This window comes from Scomber scombrus, chromosome 20, assembly GCF_963691925.1.
Source record: "Scomber scombrus chromosome 20, fScoSco1.1, whole genome shotgun sequence".
Lineage (NCBI taxonomy): Eukaryota > Metazoa > Chordata > Actinopteri > Scombriformes > Scombridae > Scomber > Scomber scombrus.
The window spans coordinates 7,678,985-7,703,228 of NC_084989.1; the positions used below are offsets into that span (position 1 = coordinate 7,678,985).

General features: G+C 40.4%; 1 protein-coding gene across 1 annotated transcript in view; it reads right to left on the reverse strand.

Moving 5' to 3' along the window:
• Positions 1 to 1,933: 1,933 nt before the first annotated feature.
• The window catches only part of prkdc (protein kinase, DNA-activated, catalytic subunit), a 31,045-nt gene continuing 8,734 nt past the window's right edge, over positions 1,934 to 24,244 (reverse strand). The window contains exons 25-86 of the mRNA XM_062441799.1: positions 23,996 to 24,148; positions 23,597 to 23,704; positions 23,221 to 23,447; positions 23,035 to 23,129; positions 22,847 to 22,949; positions 22,612 to 22,745; positions 22,237 to 22,467; positions 21,904 to 22,130; positions 21,608 to 21,816; positions 21,068 to 21,200; positions 20,711 to 20,869; positions 20,341 to 20,544; positions 19,934 to 20,122; positions 19,687 to 19,791; positions 19,414 to 19,581; positions 19,011 to 19,138; positions 18,323 to 18,530; positions 17,992 to 18,170; positions 17,734 to 17,902; positions 17,485 to 17,550; positions 17,349 to 17,412; positions 17,114 to 17,262; positions 16,849 to 16,989; positions 16,504 to 16,623; positions 16,204 to 16,347; positions 15,701 to 15,852; positions 15,030 to 15,161; positions 14,707 to 14,818; positions 14,390 to 14,514; positions 14,071 to 14,220; positions 13,723 to 13,896; positions 13,445 to 13,543; positions 12,900 to 13,110; positions 12,623 to 12,797; positions 12,211 to 12,414; positions 11,945 to 12,060; positions 11,659 to 11,790; positions 11,382 to 11,561; positions 10,618 to 10,832; positions 10,313 to 10,451; positions 9,931 to 10,119; positions 9,435 to 9,659; positions 9,205 to 9,313; positions 8,546 to 8,648; positions 8,282 to 8,444; positions 8,015 to 8,189; positions 7,102 to 7,295; positions 6,834 to 7,017; positions 6,579 to 6,739; positions 6,259 to 6,470; positions 6,060 to 6,147; positions 5,827 to 5,970; positions 4,960 to 5,167; positions 4,675 to 4,742; positions 4,349 to 4,569; positions 4,161 to 4,253; positions 3,792 to 3,875; positions 3,546 to 3,617; positions 3,252 to 3,453; positions 2,947 to 3,135; positions 2,660 to 2,799; positions 1,934 to 2,418 (exon numbers count right to left, since the gene is read on the reverse strand). Of these exons, the coding sequence (XP_062297783.1) occupies positions 2,214 to 2,418; positions 2,660 to 2,799; positions 2,947 to 3,135; positions 3,252 to 3,453; positions 3,546 to 3,617; positions 3,792 to 3,875; positions 4,161 to 4,253; positions 4,349 to 4,569; positions 4,675 to 4,742; positions 4,960 to 5,167; positions 5,827 to 5,970; positions 6,060 to 6,147; positions 6,259 to 6,470; positions 6,579 to 6,739; positions 6,834 to 7,017; positions 7,102 to 7,295; positions 8,015 to 8,189; positions 8,282 to 8,444; positions 8,546 to 8,648; positions 9,205 to 9,313; positions 9,435 to 9,659; positions 9,931 to 10,119; positions 10,313 to 10,451; positions 10,618 to 10,832; positions 11,382 to 11,561; positions 11,659 to 11,790; positions 11,945 to 12,060; positions 12,211 to 12,414; positions 12,623 to 12,797; positions 12,900 to 13,110; positions 13,445 to 13,543; positions 13,723 to 13,896; positions 14,071 to 14,220; positions 14,390 to 14,514; positions 14,707 to 14,818; positions 15,030 to 15,161; positions 15,701 to 15,852; positions 16,204 to 16,347; positions 16,504 to 16,623; positions 16,849 to 16,989; positions 17,114 to 17,262; positions 17,349 to 17,412; positions 17,485 to 17,550; positions 17,734 to 17,902; positions 17,992 to 18,170; positions 18,323 to 18,530; positions 19,011 to 19,138; positions 19,414 to 19,581; positions 19,687 to 19,791; positions 19,934 to 20,122; positions 20,341 to 20,544; positions 20,711 to 20,869; positions 21,068 to 21,200; positions 21,608 to 21,816; positions 21,904 to 22,130; positions 22,237 to 22,467; positions 22,612 to 22,745; positions 22,847 to 22,949; positions 23,035 to 23,129; positions 23,221 to 23,447; positions 23,597 to 23,704; positions 23,996 to 24,148 (9,558 nt within the window). The 3' untranslated portion in view covers positions 1,934 to 2,213. The remainder of the gene's footprint in view (positions 2,419 to 2,659; positions 2,800 to 2,946; positions 3,136 to 3,251; positions 3,454 to 3,545; positions 3,618 to 3,791; positions 3,876 to 4,160; positions 4,254 to 4,348; positions 4,570 to 4,674; positions 4,743 to 4,959; positions 5,168 to 5,826; positions 5,971 to 6,059; positions 6,148 to 6,258; positions 6,471 to 6,578; positions 6,740 to 6,833; positions 7,018 to 7,101; positions 7,296 to 8,014; positions 8,190 to 8,281; positions 8,445 to 8,545; positions 8,649 to 9,204; positions 9,314 to 9,434; positions 9,660 to 9,930; positions 10,120 to 10,312; positions 10,452 to 10,617; positions 10,833 to 11,381; positions 11,562 to 11,658; positions 11,791 to 11,944; positions 12,061 to 12,210; positions 12,415 to 12,622; positions 12,798 to 12,899; positions 13,111 to 13,444; positions 13,544 to 13,722; positions 13,897 to 14,070; positions 14,221 to 14,389; positions 14,515 to 14,706; positions 14,819 to 15,029; positions 15,162 to 15,700; positions 15,853 to 16,203; positions 16,348 to 16,503; positions 16,624 to 16,848; positions 16,990 to 17,113; positions 17,263 to 17,348; positions 17,413 to 17,484; positions 17,551 to 17,733; positions 17,903 to 17,991; positions 18,171 to 18,322; positions 18,531 to 19,010; positions 19,139 to 19,413; positions 19,582 to 19,686; positions 19,792 to 19,933; positions 20,123 to 20,340; positions 20,545 to 20,710; positions 20,870 to 21,067; positions 21,201 to 21,607; positions 21,817 to 21,903; positions 22,131 to 22,236; positions 22,468 to 22,611; positions 22,746 to 22,846; positions 22,950 to 23,034; positions 23,130 to 23,220; positions 23,448 to 23,596; positions 23,705 to 23,995; positions 24,149 to 24,244) is intronic.

The following is a 24,244-nucleotide window of genomic DNA, read 5'->3' on the forward strand; positions in this document are numbered from 1 at the left end:
TTACACAAGTTCAACAGGTGAGAACATCCCATTGACCTGCTGCCATTATCATCCTTTCATAGTGAAGGAATGTCATCCTGTCAGACAGTACGTAAATAATAAAGTATAAGCTTTTAATACAGAAACCTACTGTATATATTCTTTATGTTACTGTTACCAACTAACCAACCAGTGAGTGATATCAGGTCACTCCTGTTCTTTTGTTAAACTCCAAAAGGCAAAGCCACCCCTCTTCAACTCTTTCAAGCCAAAAATGGATTTAAATTGGTTTTCCATTGAGTAGGTGGGCCTGGTTAGCTCTTAATAAAGCTGACCGGAACTGAAACCTTCTGCAAGACTCCAGCAAGCTCCAGACCAACCCAGCAAACCCTACTCGCTGACCACACCGAGGGCTGACCTCTGCACCGACCAAGCCTCCACTCCACAGGCTGATCATCCCTGCAAGCCTCCTCCTACCAGGTCTGCTGTCTCTGCACAATTCATTCACAATTGGTTGATCAATACAATTGACAGATTCTATGTATATTGTCAAAATGAGTGTATAGACATTTTTTTTCTACTATGTCTTATTTTCCCATGGTTTAAGAAGCACAATGCTAAGCTTAGATATTGGTGCAGTAAATAGACTAGTTCATATATTAACCGCTTCTTTTAAAATCCCTTCTTCTGTTAAAGCATATGTTAAGAAACATACTACAGTTTTTGCATGTTTTGTCTAATCGGTGCTCCAATATGTTGGTGGGAAACTCTAACATCTAAAATGTTGTCAATGCAGGGGTGACATTCTCAATGATAAGTACTACGATTTCAAGCATGCAAACACAGAGGCCAGGGTTAGTATTGCTCAGAGGATGGCATCAGAGTCTGCCTCAGCTTTGGTGCGATCTCACCACAGATGTATCTCTGGCAGCGCTCCTTACATAGCGAGGGATGTTTTTGAGCGCATCAATGAGACCAAAAAACACCTAGAAATAGCATAACACGATCAAGGATTATTTGGATAAAACATACCAGAGGTACAACTGGATGGTTTTTACTACCTTTTACTCAAAGGATAGGACACACTTGTTAAAGAGACATGTTTTTTTAGGGTTTACTGAGGTAACGAAAGGGTTCTGAGCCCCTCTCCATTGCATCATTTCTCCCAGATGACATATTGCATCTTGCAGATGGCACATCTGAGGCCCCAAATGTCTTAATATCCACATGTGGTAAAGCGTGAGGGAAATATATGGTCTTCATTAAAAGCGATGAAGAGATAAACGATGTGGATCCTTACAAGAAAATCAGATGTGAGAACGGTGGTAAATGTGTCGTAGTATCAGGCACCTCCGTAGGAGTGTGCGAGTGCAAGTACTCGTTCTACGGCAAGCACTGCAAGAAGAGCTTGGAGGACTGTTCAAGGAATGTACAGGAGACAATCCTTATAGTTCCTTTTGCAGTTCTCTATGCACCAGAAGAAGAAGAGGAAGAAGGCAATGAATTTATGTAATGTTTCCTGAATGCCATCAGCACGGCAGCACGCATGCTTTAACAGTTTGTTTGTCAGGTATAAAGGATGAACATGCTCACCATCTCAGGACACGTATAAAGTTAAATGTTAATGTAAAGTTAAAAACAATTCATGAAGCAATTAGACAATTCAGTTCTAAAATATTATTCAGTATATATGTTGACTGCTTTAACTGATGTGACAGTGTTACCCTGTGATTAACCCTCTGTGTGACCTGTGTTGATGTCATTATCTGTTGTCCAGAATAATCTTGTATAGAATTCAAAAATGTTGAGCGTCATTTTTTTTTTTTTTTTGGGGGGGGGGGCGGATAGCACTTGATGGATGACAGGATTTTAACCAGCACATTCAAGCACAACTTAACAACTGACATATTTTTTTATTTTAAATTGAAGTAACAAAACATTAATAAATGGCTGTAAACATATCTTTCAAATTGAGTAGAAGTGCAAGAAAAAGTCCAAATTATGTTGTTGCTCATACTGTTTCCATTTACACTGTTACAATTTTCAAATTTCAACCTTTTTTCCAGATTTCAATATCGTAACTTTAGGTTTCTGGTCTTCAGTATGAGATAACATGATGAACGCAATGAATGAATTATTTGAACACTGAAAACAAAATGCATTTTCACTTGTGATAAAACTTCTTCCCCATTATTGTGAAGGATTATTCAGAAATGTCCCACAAATTCAAAGAATCAGAACCAAGGTTCCCAGCCGACCCAAACCCTGCCGAGTATGTTAGGATCTGTGGCCTGGTCAAGCAGACAGTCCACCTGCTTCTCCACCGACAAGCCTGCAGGTGGAAGCCTGGCACGGATGTTGTGCTCCGCGATGCCCAAAACCACAGACTGCATCCCAGAGAAGGCTTCCACCTTCTCAAAGCCCAGCTTCAGCTCCTCGCTGATAAAATAAAGCAAACATCTAAATCACACACACGCAGGATTCAGGGGTTCAAATGCTGTCTTTTCAAAGACCAGTTACAATATTTTTGATTAGAAAAAATACTGCTCAATTAAAGCTTTCATAACAAAAATAATAGCATCATGAAAGCTCAAAAGTGAGCACCTACACCTCAGACACCTCAGACTATGACAGAGCTGCAACACAAACTGAACACTGTGTCAAAGCTAGTATTATTTACCTGATTATAGCTGCTGGATTTGCTCCTTCGAGTTTTCGTCTGGCAAAGTTCACCTTCTGTAAGGGATACCAGTTGATTTCTTTGGTGTTTACGTTCTTGGTCCAGGTGCCTCCTTTCTTCAGTTGCTTCAGCTCAAAGTTCTGTGCAAAATGATAAACTCCATTTGTATTGCAGTTTGAAAAGTTAAAAACAGCAATATCAAATGTGCTATACATTTGAAGATGTCACCATTGATTCTGGGAAACTGCAACCAGCATTTTTCCCCTAATCTGCTTTTCCCAAATTACCTTCCAGTCCAGCGAGGGCTCCTTGACAAACACATCCATGGTGTTCAGCAAAAGGTCTGGCTCTGCCCTGTAAGCTCGGAGGGAGTGGACCATGACGCTCTGGATCAAACCCGACTCTCTCAAGGGTTGCATAAGATTCACAAACTGTCGGGTCAGCCGGAAAGGCATGAGCTCAGGCACCGGGAGGAACTGGGAGGAAGTAAAAGATTGCAGGGAGAGGGAATTATTAAAACAGGGGTGTGTGTTTTACCACAAATCCCTGCTTCACACTCTTCTACTAGTTTGTGACACTAACATAACCTTACCTGTGTGGCTGAACCAAATGCATGACCAAAATCAATGCCAATCATTCCTCCTGTTTCCATGTTGATCATGAAGTTGGAGAGGTGGCGATCCCCGATACCTAAAATCCAATGGCTCACGCACAGTAAAGCGTGGGAGCTGGTGAAGTGAGAGCGCAAGGAGAGAAAGGCCTCGGGGCTGTTGCACATCTTCAGAAAAGCTCTCCTACAAATTGGGAGAAAAAAAACAAGAAAAAAAAAATTAGCTGCAAGTGTTAACCGTCATGAGCAGTTGTGTGATACAGAGATGAAACTTACTTGAGGAGATCACTGGGCACATGCTGCATCACCTCCAAAAACTTTTTGACGGTATTGTCGCGTTTCGCTTTCCTGGCAAAGAACAAACATGATGTAGTTCACAGCTGTCTGATATCTCACATTCAATAAAACATGGACATGGCTGCTGTTAAGAGGCTATGATTTCAGATTATAAGTGAAGTGAACAGTGAGTTACTCAGTCATCTTAATTAGCTGGATCCAGTGATTTATGAACAAAAGACTTACTTGTAAGCATCAGTGTATGATGTGATAGCTGATGCCTTGGAATTTGAAAAGCTGGAAAGCCATTTATTGTAGACTTCAACACACCTTAAAAAGAAGAAATCATTTAGTTACACAGCAAAAACAAAACTGTATTTTCACTGTTGCAAAACACACAATACTCCAAATAGTGAACATTAGCATTTGAAAAAGTATTTAATAATAATAATAAAAAAAACACATTCACAATTCTCATTTACAATTCCTAATAATTAATAAAGAAAAGTATATAGAAAGCTTTTTTTGTAGCACTGATGATGACATTTCAACTTCACTGGACTAAAAGTGAACAGTTAACAGTTAATAAAGTGAACTATATATATTGTACTGTACCTCCCTGCCCTCTGCTGCTCGTCATCAGTCATTGTGCTTGTCAGAAACTCCTTCAGAGTACAGGTGTTCTCCATCCATTCAATCAGACCAATTCTGAAAAGGCAGTGAGATGTGAAGACTCTGGCAAACTGATTGAAAATTCAGTGTTTGCTTCAGGTGTCATTTAAGAATAGATAAAAGCCCAGTACCTGGTGGTTATGGGAATGACTTGATATGTGCGGAGCTGCAAGTCTCTGTGTGTGCAGGCGGTGTCATGACTCAGCAAAATGTTCATGACGGCAAAGAGCTGCTCGATGCGTTGGTCCTGGCGGAGGTCCTCCCCACCCTTCACCAGGAAAGGGTGGTCCCGCTCGTCGTCCCCACGGATGATCAGACGTTTGGGACGGCGGATAGAGGACATCACCTTTACCTGCAAGGGCATGAATTCACACTGATTGACCGGCCAGCCAACGTACACTGAGTGCCATTAGAACATTTTAACTGAAGTATTTTATGAAATATATAAAAGGCGCACCCTTTCGTCAAAGCCAGTTATCTTTGCATGATACTCTGGCAAAGGTTTACATCTGCCATCATACTGTCCTACAATGAGAGGGGAAGGGAACAGCTTCATCAGTGAACATAGCACAACAGATATAATCACAATCAATTATTTCATTTTCAGACATACCTTTAAATATAATGTAATGACTAAAAATAACTGAAAAAACCCACATTAAATAGATACGACTTTCTTAAAGAAGTGGAACACATGTTAATACCAATAAACAGTTCAGATTACTCAGATATCAACACTGACCTGGGATCTCCAGCTCATTGCCTAATGGGTCTGGTTTAAATCCGCTCAGCCAGGGCGAGTATTCCTTCAGGTTCCCTGGTTCCTTCTGGAATCCACGCATGGATGCTGCCAGCTCCTCCACCTTACCCATAAATCCTTTATTTTTCTTATTGTCCAGCAGCTTGTTGCCTTTAGGGCCCAGCAGATTTTCCACATCTTTAGCAAATTTCTGTTCAATGGATGGCAAAATAATAGAGCATGTTTGTTTTTTGCTTAGGGGCGGCGCCTTTACTCTGAAAGGCTCTGTGTGTTTGTTGTGAGTCTTCAAAAATACAGTCTGATCATTTTTTACGACTACTATACCAAAACACAAAAAACCTTTAAGCTAGTCTATTAAAAATTCTTCTGTTGTTGTCATATGTGGTGTGCAGCCCCAAAACTGACAAAACAAGTTAAAAAAAAGCTAAATACATCACTAAATAACATTGTTGGCTGACTAATTAAAATGGAGTGTAAAAACAAATATATAACTATCTATAACTATACCTCCTTTATCAAAACAGCTGGCAGGGGAAAGAAACAATTATTATATAAAATAATTTCATTTCCCCACATATATATTACTTATCTCTCACTACATAATTTTATTATTCAACTCCTTCATTTTCCTCTGACATGTAAGGGTTGCAGTTTAAGCTTAGAAACGAGCAGCAATAATCACTGTAAGCGTAGATATTCAGAAAGTCAAACTTCAGTAAAAACATTAGAAATAAAAACTGCACTTTTCCCATTTAGAGTAAAAGAATAAAAAGTGCATTTTTGTAATTGCATATATTGTACAGTAATATCTGATCTCTACCAGATAAAAAATGAAAGCAAAGCACAAACCTGGATAAATCTCTTGCGAAACATTCCGTGACCGTCTGTGTTACGATCCACGAGTGAAGAGTGCATCTCTTCATACAAGTTGCCCATCCGCTTCTTGTCAAAGTTTGGTTTTTCCAATTCATTTTTCACATAATCCCACCAATCCTGTGTGGACAAATGATAATAATCAATAAGGGGCCAAAAATGAAGAAAGTAGCAGATTAGTTTGTGGTTGAACTTGCACTCATCATTACCCTGAAAATCATCTCAGGATTTGTAAGCTGCTGCAGAGCATCCACAAACTTCTTCACAGCTCCTCCCTTATCCAGCATGCTCCTGAGCCTGTTCATATTTTGAATTATAAAAACTTTTAATTTTTGAAAAGCAAAGGGAATCCAGCTGAAATGATTGTAAATGTTTTTCCTCTCCAGACACAAACATTAGGCAGTTTACCTGCTGACAAATTCCCGCTGCTGGTGTCCTGTAGCCGAGTCCTCAAACTGGTAACTCTCGCTGCTGATCATTAGAGCGTAAACCAGCGCTTGAGGGTAGCACTCTGCTATCTGCCCGATGCAGTGCTGCACTGCCACGGCTTCTGGCTTGTCCAAAAGGGCGACCATTTGACTGATCCAACCAATCAGCATCCAGCAGGGAACTGAGGTCATCTGCACACACAGAGATACGAGAGCGTGTCACTGTTTATCAGGAAAAACGTTTAAAATAAGCTTGTGTGTGTTGTTGCCCTCCACTACATTCCTGATTTTAACACCAACCTCTCTGGTCATGAGGTCCAGCGTCTCAGAGGGGTACAACTCAATGATCTGTAGCAGACGTGGGAACTTGAGGCGAGCTTCCTCCGAGTTCATCTTCAGTGCTTTCAACATGGTCCCCACCACATGAATGGGTAGTGCCAGCAGGTCAGGGAATTGGTTGTCTGTTAAAAAACACAAAACACAAACAGTGGAAATGACTGTCTGAGGGAACACACTGAACTCTAATTCACTGATTTAACTGCTGTCATTACTCACCAGTGTCATTCTGCTCCTCCTCTCGTAATCGCTTGTCACAGAAGTTAGCTAAAGCCATGTACGTGTCTATGATGCTGCTGGTTTCCACACATTCCTGAGTGTAAGACTGAATCTCCTCATCAGCCTTCCTGGTAGCATCACACAGTAACTTCAACGCTTGTAACTGCAGCCCCACTTCCACTTCCTACAGGGTAAACAGATTTTAGTGACTTACTCAGACTGTACACACATTTAATTGAATGAATTTGAAGATAATATAAGTGGGTACCTTTTCATTTTGAGTGGGCCAAGCAGCACCGGACAGCTTTACAACTCTCTCTGCTTTCTCAGCTCCTATAGTTCCCAGGACCGAGGGGCTTCTGCCTACAGCTGTGGCCAGGATGTTGAAAGATGTACCCTGGAGTATCTTTTGGTATCTGAATACTTTAGCTGTGGCACTCTCACAGTCAGCCTGAAGATCATCTGAAGAACAAAAAGAGCTGAAATGTAAAATCTTAACATGCTGAAGTCACAGTCACAAAGTTCTACTTCTTAATTTGTTATCACTACATTTATTTAAATACACCAAACCGTGGTTCCAAATGTGGATGTGTAGGTACAAATGAAAGTTGAAATGTTTGCTCAGTCCCATTTTGGGTTAGCATGCTCTTAATGGTTAACGTTTATTTGCTCATGATTTCTGTAGACAAGCACCTCTTTTGTGAGGCAAACATCTCTGTTGTATCAGCTGATCTCTGACAATGAAATAAAGGAATACAGGCTGGTATTTGTCAGTTTGTCAAATGCGTTGTCACAGATATCAATCATTGGATTTGACCACTTTGTGACTTTTCACCAATGTTGTACAGGGTGATGTACGCTCATAACTGCAGCCACTGATTGAAATTCTTGGGTAAAGCATATTTATTGGCTAATATTCAAAATACATGTGGTTTCTTAAACTTGATAGAAAATTATCTGAAGCTATAAAACTAATCCAACTCATTTAAATTTGCTCTCACTACCTTTAACAAGCTTAAAAAGTGGAAAAACTTTAGTGATGTCAGAATCATCCTTTTCATAGTTTGAAAGGTTGATTTCAATTATTGTAAATTTTTACATTCCTGGGAATAAAAAGTCAAACTGCTTTTCAAGTAAGGGTGCGCCTTTCAAGTAACGTGAAACTCCCCCCCCCTACTTACCCAGAAGTGGAATAGTCTTCAGCATAACATTGATTTGCTCCACAGGACCCTGAGTCTGGCTGCGTTTATGGTTGTAGCAGCTAAAGCTGTGGACCCAGCGCCGGAGCCAGCCTCTGTTTGTTTTGGCGTCTTTGTGAAGTTCCTTCAGCAGCTTGGTGGCAACAGAAAAGTTGTTCTGAAAACAACATCGGTGGTCTGAGGTTAGTTGGTGGTTATCATGTGACAGCACAACAAAAAAAAGAAGTTACTTCAGCTAAGTTTCTTCACCTGCTTCCGTGCGCTATCAGCCATGTGCAGCTTCATGTTGAACTTGCAGTCATTTACTAATGCGTCGATGTCACCTGCTGGATCCTCTGCACCGTCCACCTCCATACTGTCACTGGGAGCGTTGCCTCTAAGCTTTTCCCTGATCTTGTCCAGGAAGAAACATCTGAAACCAATAAATCAAATTTGAAGCTGTGTCATATTTTGTTATCTGATAATTTAACAGATTTGTAAGTGTAATGCCAAAAAATCTCCTTTTTCTCTTACCGAGTTGTAATGATATCATCCCACACGTTTACTGGATCTACTTTAGCATCAGGATACCGCTCAGTCCATAATCTGATGAGCCGCTTCAGGGACGTCATAGAAACTAAGGAAAACACACAATGAAATGAGGTAATTTTGAGAAGGTGACAAAGATTTTGCTTTATTTAAAAAGATCAAAAGCAATTTGCAGTGAAATATATATGTATAGTGGTACAATGTCTGTAGGGACAATAAGTTCATAATTGGCAGAAGTGTTCAAAATGTTCACATTATTTAACATCTGTCCGGGCCAATCTATCTTTTTGTTTTAGCTAAAAATATACATCATTTATATCAACCTTTCAAACACTAATTTAAGAGATGGAACCAGTTTGAACTACTTCATATACATTTAGCTAGTCTGTCTGGTACAGTTAGATGATTAAAGAAAAATATGAGTTCTGATTCACATATTGGTTTTCAGTTGATTGACTCTTTCTCTGATCTTTGATTTTTGGTGAATTATTAATTCATTCATATATATAACATTTATTGAAATTAAACCATGTGAGACATTCAAAGGGGAAATGTCTTTTTGGTGGAGCTGCTAACAACTAGCATGGATAATTTATAATTTACATCCTTTAACCTTTCAAAAAGTAGACAGTATCTTCACTCACCCTCTCCTTTAATGAACAACAGGAAGTCCTGGATTTCAGTCAAGGCCTGAACTGACTGCAGGATGGTCAGGCGACTTTGAGTCAGCAGCGTATCCACACTGGAGTAATTCTGCATGAGGCAAAGAGATTTAGTTTACTCCAAACATCAGTATAATTCCCTTTCAAGTTATTATGATATTGCCGATCTTAAATACTGCAGGTGATAGATGGAAAAAGGTGTGACTACAGACCTGCATGAACAGCTGCATGGCGTAGTGGGTGTAGTACTTGGCGCGGTCGTAGTCCTCCTGCAGGATGTACAGCAAGCTGAGCTCTTGGCTGTAATGACTTTCCAGCAGCTTTTTGCGCTCCTCCACCCTCATGGCTTTGTCGACGAAGCTGAGGAGAGTTTGATCCCTCTCACCCAGCTGCAGCTGCTTCAACATGCTGCGGATCATGTGCTGCAGGTACATGTCCTGGAGCAAAGGCAAAAGACTCACATGAGAAGTGCTTTAAAACTGATGTGCATGCATCTACAGTACATACGCCATTTCAAATATCTGAATATTTCACTTCATTTTGTGCATTTCAAGAAATCACTACATGTTCAACAAGAGTTATTTTATGATTTGTGTATTTTGCTGCCTTGTGACGCACTTTGGAACATGGATTTTATAAATAGATCTATACATAAAGTTTATTTATTTATTATGACTAGGATATATTGTAAAATGTCAGTTTAATTACCTGGTAAAGAGGTTCTAACCACATCTTTTCGAGGTCAGGTGGGGACTTTTCATCGATGTACACAGTGGAACAGTACTGAAGAGACTTCCACTCACTCAGATGACCGTAGGCCTCCATAGCAGCTATTTCCCAGAAATCCTTCTCAGAGTCAGTTGGCTCACCATCACTCCAAACCTCAGTGTTCAGAGCCTGTCAGTGTGGAAGTCAGTATGTGCTTTTACACTATAGTGCTATACACACTGTTTATAATCTGGTAAAACTCTACCAATCAATGTGCAATGACATGCATTCTGATGTTGTACATTTACAATAAATGTACTGACATGTATAATAAGATTCAACCATCAGCTTCTACTGTCACTGGAGAAAATAACGTGCCTACCTCATTGTACAGCTTCACAGCTTCAGCAAAGTCAGTGCTGGCTTCAGATTGCAGAGCGGCACAGGTGATCGACTTGGTCCCAACTTTACCACCGAAGATGCCGCGAACGACGTCATAATCCTCTAAAGATCTGTAAAGCCTGAAGAGCAGAAACACAAAGAGCACACTCACTTTTGATATACTAAATATAAAATAGACAAAGCTGATCAACTCTAAACTCTAAACTTGCCTGATATTACTCAGTCCCAACATTCAGCTACACAGAATAGATAGAACCACTATGAAGGGAAACAACCTTTTAATACCTTGCAAGGTGGATCCATTTTTTGGTGTCCGGGGGGATTTCTTTGCGTCCTCGTGAGCGTTTGGCAGGAGGTTCATCCTGGACGCCGCCTGCAGCATGCAGTAAGCCCTCTTCCAGCAGCAGGATGCCCGACGGCTGTTGGAGACTCATGAGGCAAGTGTTGCTGATGGCTGAGGGATCGATCTGCAGCAGCTCCTTATTCTGGTAACACATGTCCTTAACACAGCAGCAGCAGAGTATTAGATTTATGCTCCACATATCTGAAACAAACTCTCAGAAGACGGCAGGTCTGCTCTAAATATCAGTTCTTTTGATTTACAGCTGGAGATTTTTCTGTTTGTGACTGCTTTTTGTTAAATCACAATTTTAGGGTTAATATCTGTAACTCTTTATTCTCATGTTTTATCTCTCTTATTCTATTTTAGCTTAATTTAATTTCTAATTTAACACTTTTAATCAAGTTAAAAAGTCTTTTATTTTGCCACGTGTTGCTTTTATATCTTGTCTTGATACATTTTAAGTTTTATGGAAAGCACTTTGAATTGCCTTGCTGTTGAAATGTGCTTTATACAAATAAAACTTTGTAAAAGTAGAATTTATGGCTGAGCTGTTGTGTTCGATTAAATCAAATTGCACAGGTGTTCCTAATAAAGTGCTCTGTGAGTGTATGCACAGAATAAAGAACAGAGTATCGTCAACCCATGAAACAGAGTACACTTCAGAGCATGCCAACTGGAATATTAACGTATCATGTATGTAACCTACCTGCACACATGCTATAAACGGTGGAAAGCAGAGTGTAGTCTTGCTCAGGAATGTATTCATGTTGCACCGCAGCTCCTCTTTAACCCTGGCGCTCTCTCCTTTTTGTCCGTGTTTTGTCATTTCTTGGAGAATACCAGCGAACAGGGAGCTGAACAGCTGCTTGGCTAAAATCGGGTCTCTCTAGAGGGAGGACATGCATAGAAAAATCCATTAAGTGCAATCAAAGCTTTTGTTTTCTGGATATTAGATATTTACAACGTGAAGTGGCAGTGTTTACCTGTGCTAGTGCTTGAAGGGGGGTGATGAGGTTACTGTATGGGATTTGGATGTCTGGAAAGTCTCCCACTCTGTAGTTACGATACAGAGTCACCTGAGCCTCCTTTCGCAGCCTTTGATCAGCTTTTTGCTCCTGTTGGACACCAAAAGGAATCACTGAGGGAGTTAGTATCAGTAAACTCAATTCATCTCCAAAGGTCTGTGCTGCCATCCAGCATTTAAGCATAAAAATATCATCAGCATATTAGTTTGTAGGACCGCTGGTTGAATCCCTGCATGTTTTATACCTTCATCTGCCTTTGTTTTTGGACTTCTTTTCGTGCAAAACCAAAGCTGACTTTCTCCTGGTCCTTGAGAAACCTGCGTCTCAGTCTCAGGATGTTATTACGTTGCTCATTTTCTGCTGTTGATATAAAGACACAATAGATACTCACATTAACACAAGTGTAATGTCTTGATAGAACAAAATGTGACTTTTACAGTAAAAAACTGGCCAGATTCAAGATAATGTGTGGAGTAGGAGGGCGTTTTTTTGTCTGTCTCAGAGACTAACCTCTAGTGCGACTGTCCACCTCATCTGTTGATGCTGTGAGGCGCCTCAGACCAAAACCTTCTCCTACCGGTCTCCTCGCCGTCGCTTGCCTCTCTGCTTTCTTATCGAACACCATCAGTGAAGACAGAGATTCGGAGCCGGGTGTGTACTCAGCTAGTGTGTCCACACTGCTGCCGGTCATCCAGTTATATGATGTGCGTCGACCTGGGAAAATATACAGTCTCAGCTATTATTACAATACAAAAAATTACTTTTTTCCCCATAGAGTTTGGCCAGTGGAAGTAAAATTAGATTAAAATAGTTATACTAACATTACATTTCAATAGGAATACATTTACTATGTGGAAAATATGGTATCATTTGATTTATACCACTTTACTGTAATATGCTGCTTCCATCTTTATTATTATACCTGCTGCTTGGGTTTGGGTGAACTGTAGTGAAGTCTGAGTGGCTCTCAGCTTCCCCTTCATGGTTCCAGACTGGGACGCCGCCACACTCTCCGGGCCTTGAGAGCTTTGGGTTTCCACAAACATCGGCGTCATCACTGTACTCCTGAAGCGCCAGTTGGAATCAATCACATAGTCCTATAGAGTGGAGAAATAATGATCAACAATTAACATGACACACACCGACAAAAACCTTCAACTTTAAATCTTTGAAACAATTATTAAAAAAGTGGCACAGACCTGGAAGGTGCACTCTGACAGTGGATACTCAAACATGTCCCGTTTGAAGTCAGGACTCTGGCTGGTCATTTCCAGCAGCAGGTTGGTAGCCAAGCTTAAGAAACACCTTTCTATTTGACAGGAATACAGTGAACGCAGCACCGTTAACATTCGCTCGAGGGTCGCGGTTGGAAGGCGAGTCTCCTGACTCCAGAAGTTACGAACATAAAGCCTGAAATCATAATAGAAAGAGACGGTTTTGTCAGTTAAAACAGATGAATTGTTGGGAATACACTGCACAACATGAGAAAGCATCATAAAAAAGGAAGACAAAGTGTGAAATAAGGAAAATATGCTCAGGCGCTAAAATAAAATATAATAAAACACATTACACAACATTATTGATCATTTTTACATTTAAATGAACTTCCTCATTTTCTAGACAGAGAAATGCTGTAAGTGAGCGTGAACCACAAACTACCATGCTCATGTAACTTCTATTAATTAATAAGAAAAAGAAGTTAAATGTGTAAAAACAGGAGGAGGGAGGAACAGTTGGTGCTTACTGCAGGCCTTGGTTTTCTTCAGACAGTCCCTGAAGTAGTGTTTCTTTAGCTGCATTAAAAACCTCCAGGGAGGTGCTGTCTTTCATGCTTTCTTCATCACTGGAGAAAATAACAGTGTAGCAGATAAGTTCACAACAGAGAAGAATCAGTCGACTGCAAGCAACAGTAAACCTGCCATAGTACATGAATAATGTCGGCTCGTGACCCTTAAAAACTATATAAATGTAATTGTGATCCATTTTCAACACCTTTCACACCATTTGCTGCATGGAACATACCTGTAGTTGTCCTGGATCCACATGAGGATGTCGTACATCCTCTCTCTGCACGCTGGTGAAGGATGGGAGACAAAAGCTATCACGGCTCCCAGCAGCTCCTGAAGCTCAGCTGGACTCAGGCGGACAATAATCTTGTGGATGATATCCAGACACAGTCTCTGTCTCACTTCATCCCTGAGTGCACAAAAAAGCCCTCAATGTCAAATCTCTTATAATATCTTGTATCACTATACTATAGGCTGGAGGGTTTTGTCAGTCTTTCAGTGATTGTTTCATTTGTTTGGGGTAATTAAAGTAGAGTAATTGATGTGGGAATGACTGATGGAGAAGAGAAGCGTTAGGACTTACCTGTGACTCATCATCTGCATGAAGCCTTTAGTCTGAAGTTGCAGAAAGATGTCGGGGATGACATCCGCTCGGCTCAGCACGCATTCCAAACAATGAGTCTTTAACAGGCCGTGAAGCTTTGGCAGGAGGTAGAACAAGTGATTGACAAACCTGGAACATTTAAAGTAAAGTTGCAGTTATTCAGGTAGACTCAGACATTTAGACAGGTTTAAAAATATGTTCATTATCAGGGTCAGGACTGAGGGAATTCATCCTACTGACAACAATTACTTACATTACAGGGGAAAATAATATAAATAAAGCACAAGTGTAAACTCACCCGTCAATAAATGGAGGAAAGTGTTTTGACACTTTGTTCACGCAAATGATGAATTTATCATCCATGTCTTTTTTCTTCAGGTTTGTTATCTTAGTTGCAGCAAGAGTGAGAAGTTCTTGATGACGCTGAGACAAGAAATAAAAATAAAAAAGCGTTATGGGTGACACTCTTATGATAAAGATGACGACATAAATCAACTGACTTTACCTAAATGTCAACTTAATTCTAATATTATTTTCAATGTGCAAATTTTTCCGCTGCTTTAATCTCCCTACAGACAAAAACATAATACAACCAAACTGGGATAAGTCTCATACGTTGTCCATTTCAGTCATGCTCTTCAGGATGAGGCCGATGATCTCAGCAGCGGCTGAGTAGACGTCTTTATACCTCACAAAGGAAACGTTGTTGGTGAGAGACTGGATGTACCTGAAAATACACACCATGTACATATGATTTGAATGATTAGAAGATACTTGGCAAGATGTCAGTATGTGAGCTCTAGCACACATGTACACACTTTTAAAAAGAAACCATAAATGCAGCTTCCTACATCAAATATAACATTTATTTTAACAAATGAAATTGTGGTTTCAAGCAATAAAGCTGTCAGGTGACACAGTTAAACTATACATTTTACCTGTCATATTCAATTCCACATGAGGCATCGTAAGCAGGGAGGTTGTTGGCCAGAATGATTCCCAGCAGCTGAAGTCCAACAGAATTGTCTTTGCTGTTTGAGTCGGTGCCGCAAAACCGCTCGTATATCAGGCTACAAGGGGGGAAAAAAACAACACAATAAAAACCTCAGAAAACAAGAAAATTAAATAAAACACAGGCCTGGCTTCACATTCTTCATGTTTTTTGTAACTTATATGACAGACATGAGAACAACTTAATTCTGCTCATGTCTGGGTTTAATCTAAATATTATATATTTTACACTGGATGGAAAGAAAGTCTTAAAAGCAAGACAAAAAAATCTAATCTTAAGTGAAGACATCAGCTAAGAAATACAATAGACAAATCCATGTGTTAACTTTGTGTGCAGTTGGGACTAGAAAAAAGGAAGGAGGGAAAAGTTAACCAAAGAAAGTTTTGTAGATGTCCGCTTCAAGCATAGCCATAATTACAACTAAAGCCTATTTCCACAGGGCATTTCTCCTCCAGGTAGAGCATTTAAACTTGAAGGTGTAAAGACCTGCACTTGTGCTGCTGAACAGTCCTCAAGACAACACAGACCTGCAATTCTACTGAACTACAGCTTGTGGCACATATATCTAATGTTCAGTGTACAGTGTGCAGGTGATACCTGTAAGGCACATGCAGACAGTCTTTCCAGCACTCCACCAGAGTGCGAATGATCTCCAGGTTGTGGCGGAAAACAGCTCTCTTGGAGTGGAAGCTGTGCCTCATCAGGAACTCCAACAGCCGGTTGGCGAGCACTTCATCTCTGGTGTTACCCTGAGACAAAAAATACTGCTATCAATGATAGTCAACTAGTGCTCACTATAGTCATTTTACAACAATAGCTAAGGCAAAAAAATATCTGGAGATACTCCCACAGTGTTTTAACATCAGTTTAAATTTGAATGTAATTTTTTTTAACTTAATGATATTCTTGCACACCTGAAACTGGCCGCAATTCCCATCCAAAATTCAATGAATTAGCTGATTTTGTGCCATATATTGGAATTTTTTTTTTTTTTACAATAAACATATTACAAATGTTGATGTATGCACAGGTTATGAGATAAAATGTGACGTGATAATGATTTTTATTGACATTTATATTGAAATGTGAGCATTAGCGACCTTTGGACTGGCCAGGCTTGTCCAAGAGAGCACAGTGACCACAATATCCACCACCATGAAATGAATCCCCTCCCCTCCGTTGTTTCCAGAGACGACGAGCTGCAGGAGCGGGCCCAGCCAGTGTTTGGCATAAGGCCGAAAAACCTGGAAAGATGCAACGACAAAGATTAAATCCACAAACAAAAAGGAAACATGAGAGCAAGACAGTATGAAGTCTCACATGCACAAAGATAGAGTATCGTCACATTTACTTATTTTCAAAGACAGTGTTTGAGTACATTTGTATAGACAGACGTTTACCTCCTCTGTGTTGATGATGAGCTTTGAGATGAAGAGTCTAATATTCAGAGGTGTGGCTGGATTCGACAGTTTTCCATGTAGAAATTTCATCCATGGAGGAAGTTCACTGGGCACATTTCCCTGTTTCATTAAAAAATATATTTATTGATGATAATATGATAAATATTACATAAGAAAGTCACTTTAATTTATTTGATGTAAACATATTTTATGATAGGCTATGCATGTACGGGCTTATTTTTGAAGTGTCACATATATAAAACATAAAGGAAATATAAAATAACCAAATAGATAGAAAGGATAGTCAAAACTGTTTTTGCTTTGCTGTTCCTCAGTAAGACTGACCTGCTCAATTTTGGGGGTTATGTTGCTCCTTTGCATGTGTCCAATAAGAGCAGTCATGGTTGTCATGCATTCATGCTGATTTAGCTCATCCATTTCTAGATCCACCATTGCATCCTGAGAAGGGTTTGTCTCCTCTGTCTCCTATACGTCCAAACATACCAACAAACTCATTAAAAACAGATTATAATCTATTTTTAAAAATGCAAATCATTAGTCAGGAAGCTCAGTGCAGCTTTCTACAGTAGGAAGAGATCACACGACTAACCCTTTTTGCTATGGTGCGTCTTTGTCCTTCAGGGTTTTGGGAGCTGAAGGAAAAACTCTGGACTCCGGTGGAGAAATCAAACTGACTCATCTCTTCGCTCAGACTGCTGTCAGCCATGTATGACTGAGAGGACAGGTACATCGGTGCTTCTACGGAAAAACAACAACACAAATGTCACAAGTAGACATCAACACGGTACAATTTGGACTAGGGACAGAGTGCCTCAGACAAATACCTCCATTCTCCTCGTTCATTTCTTTTCGGATCATGATGTATTTCTTCTTTCTCTCAAGCGGGACCTACATTGATGGAAAATAATGAATAAACCACAACTAAAACTGAAATTATACTCTCAAGTAAAAAAATCATACCTCAATTTCAATCGGAAAATTGTAGGTCCTTGTGACATCGATGATATTTTCCAGAATGAACTGATTCTACACAAAGAAAGAAACAGTCAGTGAAGTCTTTTTAGGTTTTCCAGTTACTGAAAAAACTCAAAGACAACATGAAAGCCATTAAAGAAGTCAAGAAAGCTGTGTCATTAATTTTCCTGCATTGTACGACAATGACTGATGCACAGGAGTGAGTTAGATGTATTTATACAAGCCACTCTGTACCTTCTCTGGTTTCTCACTGAAGAGGAAGCCTTGGTAGAATTTGGGTTCGTTGAAGCTGCAGCTGATGACAGCGATGGCACAGTTGTACGCAGCACAGTGATAATGTCTCCTGAGTTCAAGGAGCTGAGTCTCACCAGCCATAATCTCAGTGAATGCTTCAAAACATGACCTAATTGAAATGATAAATAGAACATAAATAAGGTTAATATACACAATTCATTCAGGGGAAAATAGAGAATAAGTGTTGAGGAGTCCTACTTGATCAACGTCTTGGATAGCTCATTCCCCTCTGTTCTGTCTGAACCACAGTAGGCCTGGTTGATGCGGGATTCCTTAGAATAAACCTCTTCTTTGGGAAGCCGAGAATACAGGAGCTCCATCAGCTTGTAGCAGCCATTCTTCTTCTGCAACTGGATCTCGAAGGATGAATCACTAGACTGAAATTGATAAATACATTTCCAGTGATCATCTCTGTTGTAAATAACACTGGTTTTTGGTGTACAAAAAAATGATATGTTATAGACAAATGTCTGACTAAAAGCTAAATATACCAAACTAATGAGAACAAGGTATAATCCAGGAAGCAAACCTTAGTGAAGCGACTGAGCAGCAGAGCTATTATGTCTGAGACATTTGCCACGAAGAAGTCAATCAGGGCCATGGTGCCACAGTGAGAGGCGAGAGTCAGCAGAACTCTCTCCATTATGGCCTGCAGCATGGAGCTCATGGGTACGTCGCCCTGCTGGATCTCTCTATACACTGCACACAGCAGCTGTAGCTGCCGCTCATTGCTGGACCTAATCAGACATTGACAAACAGACACAGAGGACATGATAAATGCAATTAGTAAAATATTAGTATTTGCATTTCAACTTATGTTAAATTACAGTTTAACTGATTATTTCTCTTCCTGCAGCTCCAGTTACACAATTATATTCCAATACAGTAAATTACACTATTTACTGTTTATAATACACAGTTAAAAGTAACAAAACTGGCCGCTACATGCTTGGGTTAAACACTGAGACAATACATTCATGATGTATGTCAGCTCATTTAAGAGTGTAATGAACATGAGGTTTGTTTCTATTAATCTATGTGAAATTAATATTCTAATGTAGTATCATTTTCTAAAGTACACATGTATCTACAACTGTTCTTCATAAATGTGTAACCCCTCCATTCTAAACAGCTAAAACTAAACTCAAGTATGAAATAAAGAAACTTTGAGGGTGAGGTATTTTTCTCCTGCACATGGTTGTGAAGGCTTTACTTACCGCTTGGCAATTCTTTGGAAGCAGGTTTGAAATTGCTCCTCCATGATGTGTTTCCTGTCTCGACACAGAATCCCCACCAGCAGCTTGAGCAGAAGTGGGCTTTGAGAAAGCTCTAGAGCATCCAGTAACTAAAAGACAGAAACGTTTGTTGTTATTGTCCAAAATCTCAACGTCTCAAGCACTTATTGCTAGATAAACCTATGTGATATGCTAGCATTAGAATACCTATTTGATGTTTGGATTAAAACATCCACTTGCCACACAAGAAATTTCAATTATCCCAGTTGGGGACAATAAATTTTGACTAAAAGGCAAAAACACGTATTCCCCTAATCACAGCGTACACTTCATCCAAACTGCAGCAGAACCTATCTGCATGTCAAAACTGTGACACTGACTTTACCTTTCGGATACAGTCCATATAGTTGTTGCGGTGAAGGGAGCCCTTAGCAAACTCATCTGACTGCATGGGGAAGTGGGAGGCTACCAGGGTGTCGAGGGCTGTCTGAAGCTCCGCCAGTGGCTCCTCTGGGAGAGTGGTGAAGAAGGGCAACACCAACAGTGCCTGACTCTACACGGGTGAGAAGAACCAGTCACTTCAATAAGCAGCTCAAACAGGAAAAGTAAAGATTGTGCGGTCGTGTGAATTAATCCACTACGCTGACTGTGCCGTTACCTTGAGATTCAGTGGCAGATTCATGTCGACCAGTAGCATGGTGAAAGTGGAAAACACCTGTCTGAAGGCTTCGTGGGTGATATCGGAGCAGACAGAGGAGTCGATCTGATAAGAGTGGGAAAACGTCCATCATTTTAGATCATATTAGATAAACTGAAAGGTAAGCACTGAATTGCATTTTTTCCCCCAATGACACAAACACCTCATTTTGCTAGGTGGCATGCAGCAGTCGCTTGAACTTAAATACCTGCAGAAGCTTGGAGAGCAACAGGAGAGTGGCAGTTTTGCTCTCCGGAGTGCAAGACTGTCCTTCCCACCACGACTGCAGACTGTCCCATCTTCTTAGCACTTCTTTAACCAGCTGTTGACCCTGAGTCTTCCTCACAGAGCGCTCTCTGAAGCTGTGGTCCATCATGCCATTCAGCAACACACTCACCTGATGAACCATTCAACAGTGAAAAAAAAAACAAATCTCCATTTCACACAAATTTTCCTATTGACAGTTTACTTAAGACATCGAAACCCAGTGTGTAGGCTCACATCAGGCCTGAGAGCATCTTCACTTTATAACAAATGTTGTACAAAAACATGTTCTCAAATGAATTTATAAATGTGAGAGAGAGAGGAGTGAGAGCAGATGACAGAAGCAGCTACCATGCTGGGGTTAAGAGACGAGGCTTTCATGAGGCGTGGCACTGTGGTGTCCAGACTTCTAAGCAGCTCAGTGTTGATGGTCACTTGGAAGAGGCTGTAGAAGTACTCGCCATGTGAGAAGCTCAGGAATTTATTGCTGTGACTTCCAGATATTGGTACAGAAAGCATGATGGTGTTCAACAACAAGTCCACCAGCTGCTCACTCTGCAGAGAAAACAACAGCGTACATCAGGAAGCAACATGTGGTGAAACAAATTGTACTATATACATGTTTAATTCTGTATTGTATGTTTTTACAGAGTGATGTATTAACGTATTTTCAATTTCATCTGACTGTGTCATGCTTAATCTAAAGGAAGGTAGCACTGACCTGTTGACTGAGAGAAAAGGCGAGCTGAAGCAGGTCATCTGCTAGCCTCTTGGTATTTATGTCCAAGGATGGAAGTGCCTTCCTGTCCTCACCAGGTGCTATACCCTTATACACTGTCATTAGAAGTCGGGACCCAAGGGATGTGGTGTAAGCTGCATCCTTTATCAAGACAAGAAAGACAAAAACACAAAAGAAATTGTGGTAACTACAGGAGAATATGCAATAAATACTATTAAGCACTTTAAAGAAAACATCCAATACACCAATAAACATTATCAGTCCATAATGCACACTATATTTTTCCAGTGTATTAGACTAACTATGAGTTAATGTTGTAATCTAACCCAGACCAAATACCTGGCTCTGCAGAATGGAGCTGAGGAAGCCGGCTTTGTGGATCTGCTTACAGGAGGACAGAACCATTTCCATCTGGTCGTGGCGGCTCATGGTGCCAGAATGGTAGAGGTCCACAGCACACAGCTCCTCTACACTAGAGGGGTCATTACAGTAATAAATAAATGAATGAATAAAACAGTCAAGTGGTGTTCATAATGAAAATCACATGCTTAATCACTATGGCCGAGAACAGAAGCAGAAGTAATGCCTCATGTTGATTTGTTACAACTGATCTGCTATCTAGTTTTTGGCATTTCATGACTATATTTATGATTATCCTCTTGGGCAGCATTCTATTCAGGTCTGTTAGCTCAATGCATGTTTTCTATTTTCGTTTTTTTCTCAAGAGCACAGGACACTTTACATCGTGCAGATGGGAGGAATGGATGATTGGTTGTAGAGGCTAAGACTGACCTGAAGCTGATGTCTTTCTAGAGTTGTAACCCTTCATTCTTCATTCATTCTGTTCAAAAGGAAATTACTCAAAAATGATCAGCTAACCTTTTGCGTGAAATTCTTGTCCGCAAGCTGCTTTCGAGACGAGAGCAGTAAGGCGAGGCGAGCAGGGCCTTGAGCAAAGGAACACACACTTCTGGTAGGTTCTTCATTACCTCCACATCTGCCATGTTGAAACCTACACAGGAGGGCTCACACACCACCATCGCTGTGAGCTCAAAAAAGACCAAGCTGAAGATATCTTGTTCCAGAAGCTGTGAATAAAGTAAGGAAATAGTGAGAAAAAAAACCTATTCAATGAAAGATAAATGACTGAGTGTTTCCTTGTAATTCAGTGATACCTTCCAATACTCCTGGTCTCCTTTGACAAGAATCATGGTGGCAAACTCCAGCAGTCGGACAATGATGGTGCACTTGTTGTAGTTGTACTGCTCCACCTCTCTTGGGCTGAAGTGAGAGGTCTTCTCACCAAGAGGAAAACAGCTCTCTGCTGCTGCCAGTTCTTGAGTCGCCAGCTCGGTCAAAAAGAAACTTGTGGCTTTCAGAAAGCTTGACTTGTCTTTGGAGCCTGAAAAATAAAGGAAAAAATGTATTTACTGAGATCACTGCAGAGCCAACACAATGCCAGAGTAGCTTTCATGTTACATATAGGAAAAGGGCTAACTCCAACTTACTAAGCATGTGATGAGGCTTGATTATGTGTAAGTTAATGAAAGTATTGTAGCAGTCCAGGGCAGCCAGCAGTAGGTCCATCCATTGTAGGGTGGCTCTAACACTAAAAGAGCCCATCAGATCCTTGAGAGTGGTCTGGGAGAGGAGACCTCCACCCTCAAACCGTGAGATCAGGTAATCCATGCCATGAACCGTCAGCACGCCCTCCAACCACTGAGCTGGAGACTTTTTTTCTAAGTTCAGTCAAACATATCAAGGAGTTAATTCAAATGTATAACAAAAGTCATTTCAGAGTAGCAGAAGTCAAGTTAATAGCTTTTGGCAATTTCTACATTATTGATGTAAAAATAAGAAAAGCACTTAGTATGAGTACCCACCTGGGAGGAGAGGAATAAACTCGTAGAAGAGTTCCATGCATTTGTGGCGACACTCAGTTTGAGGTCGGCCACATTGTTCTAAAAGCCACAAAACCACGTCTGACAGACATAGTTTTGTATCAGGTGGAAATCCCCTGATAGAAGAGAAAGAAGGAAAAAATGAGAATGAAAATGTATATATTTATTTATACAAGTGAATTAGAAGGTCTTAGATTCATTTAGACAAAGTACCGACCGTGGGATGCGTCTCTTGGCATTGTGCTGATTGAGAGTAGGGGCCTTGTATTTGATGATTCTTTTCAGATGATCAATGGAACTGCGACACTGCTGCAATGAACCTGAGGATGTAAATTAAATTTTACATTAAAATGAACTGAATAAATACTGGTATAAGCAGAATCATTGAGATGGAGGAACAATTACCCATCGATCGCTCATCTGAGTGTGCAAGAGCCAGACTTTCTACAAATATGACGAGCACTTCAAAGACAAACTGTTCCACCAAGGAATTTTCCTCCCTGCAAAGATAAGAAGACATCGTAAACCAAACTAGACGAACCCTAAAGATCAAAAGTTTGGGTCTGCAGAAAAGGAGCAAAAATAAGACACCTGAATAGTCTGTAGATACTATTGAATGCTAAAGCAGCACCAAGTCTTTTGAACCCATTGGGGTGGAGAGCCAAGCTGTAGATGCGCTTGAACAATGACTTCATGTTAGTAGGGCTCTTCTCTTGCTGCTTCGGCGTAGTTTGTTTGATTGACCATTTCACAAACTCTTCGATGCAGCGGCCGCAGAAGTCTCGGAGAGTGCTGTCCATGGGATCCACCACGCCGTCCTGAAGAGGAAAAACACATATAAGACGAGGATCAGTGATCTCCATTACAGTCTGGCTGAGCTTGCCTGGCGTTGTCCTGTGTGAGGTTTACACTAATTTATGTGCATAGTTTCACTTGGGCTAAAGCGTCATATAATATGAATACTTACCAGAATGGCCTCGAGAACAGCTACTGTGTCTTGGCTCTCAAATTTCTTGTTGTTTGTGAACCAGTGAATCAGCTGCATAACCAGCGGTTCAAAGAGCTGTCTGGTTACCTGTCAAAGAAATTCAAATTCATCACACACCTTCCACATAAGCACTTCTAAAGATTAACCATGGGCAAATAAATATTCTTTCCTCTTAGTTTGTCTATAATTTGTCAAGAGGTAAGGAATTATCCTACAGGAAAAGAAACTACATCCTTCTAAAGTCTTAAACTAACTTCTAAAACTGTAAAACAACAAATATTCCCTGATTTCCTCCTTCCAAATCCAATGATATTTAAGTATGTTTCATGCTTGGTGCTCGCCATATCTGGAGTGACAATCTTGTGGGTGTGCACATACCTGATCGACATCACAAGCCAGACGCAACAGCACAGGAAACAGCCTCTTGTGCAGCTTGTACATAGGCGGTAAACTGTTCTCCCCCTCCACCATCTGAGCGCTCTTCCCAATCATGTAGACCACCGAGCTGTGGAGCAGCTCACAAGCTGCTATCTGCATCAGTGAATTATTATAGTTATTTGTTTTTTTATGAATTAGCAACACAATTTCAAATCAACTTTGTGAACTGATGAAGGAAATTCTGTGATG